Genomic DNA, 9,214 nt, shown 5'->3' with positions numbered 1-9,214 from the left:
TTTTTTTTTTTTTTTTTTTTGCGCTTGGGGCGGCAGAAATGCTGGAGCCAGCCCTGTCAAGGCTGCTTTGTTTTCTATGTTGTCTAACAATATAAAACACCCTACATTTTCAAGGGAAGAAAGCAGAAACCACAACAATCAAGTTATTTGAGTTCCTAGCTAGACAGGACACACAAAGGCAGCTTCCCTCTCTCCCCCCACTAACAATCACTGTCAATGAAACGAGGATCCATTTCATGTATCTGATGTGATGTGCATAATAATCTATGATCCTTAAGAACTGATCTTACTTATTCCCATGAGGTTGAGGGTAAATATAGAGAATTTCACCAGATACACTGGAGATCTGTTTGTGGCTAAATAGCATTTTGAAAAAATTATCCTTATAGAGATAACAAGCAGAACCTCCATCCAAACAAGTAGAAAAAAAAAATGAACAGCAGTCTGTAACTGGATGACTAAAAACCACAGACAGCCTGGCATAGCCTGTAGGAGCCCCCTGCATCTTGTATAAATGGTCCAGAGATCACAGATGTGTCTATTGTAGCACACTCCATGCCTGTCTGGCAGTCAGAGGACACCTGTGCCTGAACACACAGAAGAACTCAGGGATCAGTACGTTAGTTAACAGGCTGCCATGGAGACCCATGAATCTGTTAATATGTGCCTGAAAATCAAGTCTGTCCATCAGCACTAAACAATAAATATAATCATCTGGATAACTTCAATACTCACCACTTTGGCAGTTTTAGCAGGTGAGGGGGGACCTAAAGAGAAAAAAGGAAAATATCTGACTATAAGAAGCAACTTTAATGATTAAAAACCCACTATTTTACATTGAACAGAGCCAATATGCTCAGCTCTTAATTCTTGGCTTGCAACTGATCACTGTTCATTCACTCCCCTTGTGAAGGCATAAGGTTTGCTATATGTTCTATGGTTCTTTTAAAATTCTAAGTGAATATTTACTTGGCCAACAATATTGACTAGCAGAGGTCCCTTAAATGGCAACTAACAAACAACACACATTTCTCATGCTGCCAGGGCCTGTGGTTTGAAGATACATACTCCAATTAATGTGCTGAGGTAAGTTAATGAGTTTGGCTGGTAGAACACTATTTACTACCAAGGAAATCTGATTTTTTTCCCTCATTGCTAGTCAAACTGGAAATGGTAACACTTATATAGTGAAGACTTTGGTGTCTTTGCAAATGTTAGGCATGTTTTTGAGGTGGTTTTCCTGAGGCTGGAAGAAGAGCCTGCAAGGGGCTCTGAGGGTCAGATCTCACCTTGCAAACAAGTTTCTACAATACAGGTCATCACTGACAAGGCTCTGTTGTGCTTCCCACAGGACCAACAATGCTGAATCCCTGGTAGCTTTCTAGATGGAGATATATTAACAAAGAGGAGATGTCAATGTGACAGTTGGCTTGTTCTTGCAGGCTCTGACCCAAAAACTATTGACGTCAATGGGAATCCCTTTATTTGTTTACTGGGCTTTGGATCAGGCCCTTGCCTATTCTTCTTTACCCATCACGTTAATATGAGTTAGGCAAATGTGTTATTTGTCTCTCTACTTCGTGTTTTGTTTGAGCAGTTGGCAGATATGGTTATAGTCAATAGTACTCATGGTCTATTCAGGGTGGTGAGGGTAAAGGGGGGCCTTCAGGATTGGTGACTAAAATGACGACACCAGCACAGTCCGCTCTCTCAGCACAATATCCTTCTTGCCTTTATAAATGTTCCATGAGCACTAGTCAGCATGGAAGAAGCTATAGCTAAACTGAATTCTGCCCTCCCAGCATGCAGAAATGAATGTTAGACTTGATTTCTGCCTCTCAGCAGAAAAAAATGTCGCTTTATGCTGGTCTCCAGCACACTATCCACAGAGTATTAATAGATAGTCAGCCTATACCTTACAGTAAGCCATAGAGGGGAAGTGAATGTGTTTGTTTAGTCAGGAAAAGCAAATCAGATCAATCAGCACTTTTCCTCTGAGTGGAGTGCTGAAATCTCTACAACATAGCAAGATGGGCATAAACAATGGTACAGTAATGATATTTTACTATGGTTTATCTGCCACACTGAAAGGTGCTGTCAGGGTGTCCAGAGAAGAAGAGAGAAACAAAAGAGTGAACAAGATAAAAGTTTCTCAAGATAAAAGAAAAGATGCCCCGTTTGCATAGAATGCTCACATGAAGAACATTCTAGAGTTCATTCCAATAAAAACATCAGCTGCTCAGAAACGGAGAATGGAGACATCCCTTAGGAGCATGATCTGGAAAAGAGAACTAGGAAGGGGGAATTCTTGGTTCTCTTCCTGACTAAGCTGAATTACTGAGTGACCTTGGATAAATCGCTAACTTCTGAGTGTCAGTTTGTTCAGAGGCACCAGGGGGCAGAAGGGTTAATTTGTTAATGTGTGTAAACATCATTATTATGAATAATTAAGTGTTGATAATTAATAATTAAGTTGAGATGCTTCGACAAATTAGGTCATATAAATGCAAAGTATTATTATGGTTACTGCATCACATATCCTCAAAAAGGGTCAATTATTTTGTGGGCTGAGATTATATTGTGGGCATCAGCAGCAATCCCTGTGGGGATCTTTGATAAAACAGCCTGTGCCCATTTCCTTTGCCTCTGTTGGCAATATAAAGGGTGAGATAATGTCAGTAAGATACCTTATTGCAGCAAAACGCAATATATTAAGTCACTATAAATAATACAATATGAATATTCTCAGGAATCAAATAACAGATATAAAAAAATAGAAGAAAAAAGTTGTAGAGGGCACCAATGAGCTCATTAATAACCAGGAAACTGCACAGAAAGGATCCTGTCTGGCAGCCATCAGACTGAGCCTTCTGGCAAATGCACGCTAATTACCAGTTAGTCTATGGGGAGAGGAGATGTTCCGATCTGCAATGAACGGCAATTAAGAGAGAGAAATACACGCAAAAACGGGAACTTTCCAGAGTTCCAGGTGGCAAGGCCCATGTTATCTTAAAGACGCTTCCCTCCAAGACGCCTGCGATCACCTTCATAGTATAAGCCAAAGCCTCTGGACCACCCGCAAAAGGAGAAAGAAAAGGCCCTATTCCTTGCTATCTTCAGGTCAGTCTGTGAGATGTGCACCTTTGCCCTAATATTCCCTGAAGAGCCAGAACAGACTGTGCATTCAGCAGCAGCCTACAATCAAATCTACAGTAAAACATAGAACTAATAACATGCTCAATACCAGGGGCATGGTTTACACCTAGAGCAGGGTAGAGAATTGAGCTGACAGCCCGTTTTCTTCTTTTTAAAGCTTTGTACAGTGCTTAGATATCACTTTCTAAACACCTCCATATTAGACAGGATAAATTATAATAAAGTCTCATTCCTACCCACCTCCCCTTAAGATAAGCAGCGGGACCTCGGCTCCCACTGGAAACTGCTTCAGCACCTCCACCACCTGCAGATGTGTCAAGTTTTGTACGTTCTGATGGTAAATCTCTTGGATTACATCTCCCTTCTGAAGGCCGTGGCACCACTGGCTGTCTAAAATCATCTTCACTTTCTGCCCTGTAGGGCTGTCTGCGATTGCAAACCCAAATCCTTTAGGGCCCTTGACCAGAGGAATAGTGATTAGTTCTGGCTGGGAGCCTCCTGGAGAGGATACGGAGATCCTCTGTTCATTTGGGTCCATAGAAGGGCTGTTCAGGCGACCATTGACCAAAATGTGACCCGGTTTCCCATTTTGGTCTAAAATGACTGTTCCAGGTATTAAATCTTGGCTGGTTATGCAGATATCTCCCTTGGTCATTGGCTGGCCATTGATGATGGGTGTAGCTGTAACGATGTCTACAGCAGGATCTTCGTTGTCATCAGGAAGCGGGTAACCGCGACACAAAGTCATATTCACATACTGGTTGACAGGAACTAGCTGAAACATCTGAACAACATCTGCATGGGTATGGCCAAGGACACAGCTGCCATTTATGTCTACAATGACGTCACCTGTTATAAAAATGAGTTCAACATCATTAAAATCAGAAACTAAACCATATCTACTTTTCAAATATTCTAATCTATGGCACAGAATGAAACACTTACCATCCCCTTAGTAACTACAAAGCGAGATTATGGGCAATTATTTAAGATATTAGTGAATAGGGGGCTGTGTCATTCCCCTAAGCCATATGCTACCAGAATGGTAGGATTTTCTCTTAGCTGAAATATAGACTACTAAATTAAAAAGACACTCTTCTAAATATATAAAATTTAATCTGCCGCAGATTTAGAGAATGACACTATATGGGCTTCAGAAAAGGAAACAGTGCACATATTAGTGCAAACAGCTGTCTTATACTTTAATTCATGTTATACAACAGTCTAAACTCAATCCAGAATGAATCAGATTTTTTTTTTCTGGTTTCTGTTGGATTGGCTAAACTTAAACTAAGATTCTACACACAGTTCCCTGAGTGCCTCTCTATATTTTGTATTTTGATTTTGCTTCGACTGAAAATACATTCTGTGCATATTAAATAGCAGCAAGTGTTACATCTTGGAAGTCTGTTTCAGCATGTGAACATTTTTGAGCATGGAAATATTTCCAGTTAGCAAACTCGCCAATCACTTAGGCCTATTTGGACATAAGCTTTCATGGGTAAAAAACCTACTTCTTCAGACGCATGGAGTGAAAATTACAGATACAGGCATAAATATATATTGGCACATGCAGAGAAGGGAGTTGTAAGTTAACTCCCTTCTCTGCATGTGCCAATATATATTTATGCCTGTATCTGTAATTTTCACTCAATGCGTCTGAAGAAGTGGGTTTTTTTACCCACGAAAGCTTATGCCCAAATAAATCTGTTAGACTTTAAGGTGCTACCAAACTCCTCGTTATTTTTGTGGATACAGACTAACACAGCTACCCCTCTGACACTTAGGTTTCTTTGTCTCCAAAATAATAACTCTTATATAAGAATAATTATATTTACAGACATACTATTTTCCATATGAAAATCTCAAAGCACTATACAATAATGGTAAGATACTATCCTCATTTTTACATATGGGGAATATGAAAGACAAGAAAAGTAGTTTGCCAAGGTCAAAGCACAGGTCAGCAGCAGAGATAGGAATTAGTCACTAAGTTCTTTTGTTATCTGAATTAGTATTAAAGCTGTTAAGTATAAAGTTATTTTCTTACCAGAACAGTAAGAGTGGTTATCCAATACACAGGGGTATGGGAACACATCTTAGTGAAGGCAGTATAAATTATAGGTTCCAGAGACAATGTAATTAAACCACGGTAACTAATATCCACAATGTGCTTAATTCCTCACACTGTGCAGGGTTTTCTCACCTCTCTTGCCTCCCCATTTGCCCATTCTGTGTTGCTTTATTTATTCCTACTGCTGTTCCGCTGTCAGTTTTAACATTTGACATTTTACTTTTGGCAGCGACCACTCACAACATAGACCTGGATCCAAATTTGCTCCCAGGCAGAGAAAATGCACTGTTTTTACATTACATGTATACAGGGAGCAGAGACATTCAATAAATGACTGAACAAGTCCTAAATCTTATGAAGCTGTTTATACAGAAGAGTATATACTTATGTATAGCTTAAAAAGCAGAAATAGAGCTGAAATAAATGGTTACTTTCCAGGGAGAAGGCCATATATTTGTAAATGTTAATGGAATAAATAATACCTATCTATTATATAGCACTTTTCATCAGCAGATCTCAAAAGTGCTTTACAAAGGAGATCAGTATCATCATCTTCATTTTACAGATGGGGAATATGGGGCACAGAGCAAATGTGATTTTCCCAAGGTCACCCAGAAGGCCAGGGCAGAGCCGGGAATCGAATTCAGGTCTCCCAAGTCCCAGACCAGTGCTCTAATAATTAGATCACATGCAAGCCACAGGAAGTGTTTCATTCAAATAAGTTGGTAAGCGAAGGCATATTGCACTTATATACTGACAATCTGTTTTATACTTCTTTAAAATTTAAATTAAACGAGAGAAAAAGAACTTGAGAAAAATGAAGGAACAAGCAACACAGCCAAGGAAGATTTAAGTCAAATGTTTCCACAGCCCTCATGTAAGCAATTTAAATATACAAGAATAATATGCAATGCCACATAAGCCCGCTGTTATGTCATGCATGGTTAAGATAAACCAGAATCTAAAATTAGAAAATCCTGCAAGAATGAAGAGCAGCTGCGACTCATCCCAGCTCAGAACTGGAAAAGGAGAGTTAAAAAAAAAAAATCAAGACTTAAAAGAGCAAATGTTATTAGTCTTGAAGTCACCCCAATCCTTTAAAATGGTGATTAGTGCATGTTCCTTTGAAAGGAAAAGGCTGTTCCCTGAATAATTTTTTTGTTTCTTATAAAGGCCACTCAGGGAATTTGTTTTTTTAACTGTATTATTCGTTGTTGTTTATTAACCAGAGCTTTCAGAAGCAGATAATCAAAACTTACTTCCCTGTGATATTTTTCCTTCATCGGGAGGCTTTGTGGCCATGGGCTAGGGTGCATGTGCATACAGAAATTTGTTATAGGGTCATTTGAGAGTGTGAGGTTGCTGACAACAATTTTTGGTTTTCCTAACAGAAAAGTTGAGCATTAAGCATTTATGTGGGAACCAATCCTCTTCAGATTTTAAGTGGACACCTCAGGATTCAAAGGCGCAGGATTGCTCACGCTACTGAAAGTGCTATCAAAATATCTGACTTTGCCAAAAAAAAAAAAAATGTAAATAGGGTATGTGGCATTCAGTACAATGTCTGCCTGGCAATGGACCAGAGAGACAAGGTGGGTACGGTAATATCTTTTATTGGATCAACTTCTATTGGTGAAAGACAAGCTGTTGATCTATTCAGAGCTCTTTTTCAGGTCTGGGAAAAGTACTCAGTGTCATAACTAAATACAAGGTGGAAAAGATTGTTTTGCATAAGTAGTTAACACACAGTCTAGGAGACCATTCAAGGTGAAGTGGCCCGTTAACACCTCTCCAGTCAAAGGACAAAGAAGGGGGGTTACAGATTGTTGTAAAAACCGTACATGCAGTATCTTTATTAAGACCATGACTTTTAGTGTCTAGCAAACCTATGAATTTAAGAATCCATGCTTCTTTTGAACGTGTTGTGCATGTTTCCTCTGAGGATGAGGACTGAGAAGTCAGATATACAGTGATTGTTTTGTGAAAAGTGTTCGCCCCCAGATGATACAGTGGTTTTGGACTTTTATCATTTTTCTGTGTGAATTCATTGGAGAGCATAGTGATTGTCTGGTTTCACCCACACGTAGTATTTATGGGGGCAGAACTATGACAGCACCCCTTTTGTCTGCTGGTTTGATCACTATCTGGTGGTTGGATTTCAGGGACTGCATAGCTGTCCTCTCAGCGGTGGAGAGATTGTGGTGGATGTGATCTGTGTTAAGAATTTCAGTGTCAATTTTTTTCCTGAAGCAATCAGTGTAATGATTAAGTGTGTGATTTCGTCCACTGTGGGGTGCCCAGTCAGATGATTCTTTTTTTCTTCTGACTGTTGATGGGGATGTGGTAGGTAAGGGTGTCATCATTATTGTGAAAGAATTATTTGAGGCGGAGTCAGCGAAAGAATTCTTCTAGTTCTCCACGTTAGTATGGTATCAGGTTCTGCCATGGGGCAGAAGTTCAATCACTTGGGGAGTACAGATTATTCAACTGGAGCTGAATGGTCTTAATAAATCGATGATGTTGGGGTTTTGTGTAGTGTCAATGTGGGACCTGGTGCCATGGTTTTGCCCAGTGTTTGTGTTCTGTGGATTGTGGAGTTGTTGTAGCTGGTTCCACTCTTTGTTTCTGTGCTGGACAGCTGTCACCAGGTTTGGGTTGTTTGTTTCTTTGTTTTTTTTAATTAATAGTTTTGGGTTTTTTCCATGATCTCCAGGTAGATTTCCTGATTTTTTCTTTCCAGTGTATGGGAGTATGCGATGATTTCTTGTTTGGGATGTCCCTTCTGGAGTATGTGAAGCGCAGGAGACGGTTCCTCAGTTTTTCTGAAGTCCTTCTGCAGAGCTGTTCGCTATATTTGGAGTTGTATGTTGTGGTCAGAGGGTTATAGATAGTGAGCCCTCTGAGGAGAATACTTTGTTTCTTGCATTTGCTCAGGAAGTAGATGTCAATGTTAAGTTTTGTTTCCTTTTTCTTCATGTTGTGGAGTTTGTATTTCATGGCAATGGACTAAGAATTTTATGAAGGCATCAGTATTGCATCATCATGGAGGGGGGAAAATATACTTAAATAGAAAGAGTAAGCTATACAAATTCTGTTCCTTTATTAAACTGGAGAGACAGTAACATAACCTACAGCTGTAAGTTCAAGAGAATTCATAGTACAGGAATGTGTGCATTAAAGACATGTAAGCACAGACATTCCCTACAAATGCCTGCAGCTGATGAGAACAGGTGCTGTCCACAAATGCAGGAAATCCTTGCTATGCCACTTCAAATATAGCAGAGCATAGTGTGTGATTTGCTAGAACCACCAACCTTTATCTTTACTGCACATACTGCGCAGGAACCACTCTCATCGCAAGTGTTGCCTACTTGTGCTTTGAGTGCTTTCTTTACTGGATTCCTTGCCTTACAAGTGCCTGGTAGGAAAAACTGACAGGTAACACATACTGCAGGTGGATTAGCAGCAATGCATGGAACCACTAGAAAGCAAAAGCCACTGAAGTGACATGGATTTTCAAGAAGCTTTGTTAAAGCGTAGGCATCATGTCCAAATACCAGCAAAAAACCCTCTTTTCTGTCTTATTTATAGCCTTTGAGCTGAAAAATGTTGCTCAGTGATTGACAGAATTTGTGCAATGGAAATGCAATGCAATGTATCACTAGATCAGGCCTGCACAACATGCGGCCCGCCTGGGCTCACTGTGCGGCCCGCGGGGGTTGAGTAGATGGGCTCACTGTGCGGCCTGCGGGTGGGCGGGGGGGGTGAGTAGGCAAGCAGCAGGTGAGGGAGGGGGGCCGAGCAGGCAGGCAGTGGCGGGGAATGAGTAGGCGAGCCGGGTGGGTGGAGGGCTGAGGAGGCGGGCGGGCGGGCACTGGCAGGGGGGGCAGGTGAGCCGGTGGCGGGGGAGGGGGGGCGGAGGAGGCAAGCGGGCGGGCAGTGGCGGGGGGGCAGGTGAGCCAGCGAGCCGGAGAGGTGGAGGGC

At 41.0% G+C, this 9,214-nt stretch overlaps 1 protein-coding gene across 5 annotated transcripts in view; it reads right to left on the bottom strand.

Annotated features, from left to right (window-relative positions):
- Positions 1 to 9,214, bottom strand: part of MAGI3 (membrane associated guanylate kinase, WW and PDZ domain containing 3) — a 214,647-nt gene that overhangs the window by 39,664 nt on the left and 165,769 nt on the right. For 4 of the 5 annotated variants that reach the window (XR_003370248.2, XM_026661018.2, XM_026661019.2 and 1 more), the window contains 2 exons: positions 3,397 to 4,005; positions 736 to 767 (listed from right to left, as the gene is read on the bottom strand). Coding sequence is in view for 4 of the 5 variants with exons in the window: in XM_026661018.2 (XP_026516803.1) it covers positions 736 to 767; positions 3,397 to 4,005 (641 nt within the window). In the remaining variant the exon portion in view is untranslated. The remainder of the gene's footprint in view (positions 1 to 735; positions 768 to 3,396; positions 4,006 to 9,214) is intronic. The other variant, XM_026661021.2, reaches the window with a different exon arrangement.

Source organism: Terrapene carolina, unplaced genomic scaffold (genome assembly GCF_002925995.2).
Source record: "Terrapene carolina triunguis isolate 2854851 unplaced genomic scaffold, T_m_triunguis-2.0 Scaffold926, whole genome shotgun sequence".
In the NCBI taxonomy this organism is placed as follows: domain Eukaryota; kingdom Metazoa; phylum Chordata; order Testudines; family Emydidae; genus Terrapene; species Terrapene triunguis.
The sequence above is the reverse complement of the archived record's forward strand: the minus strand, read 5'-3'. Positions and strand labels throughout refer to the sequence as shown.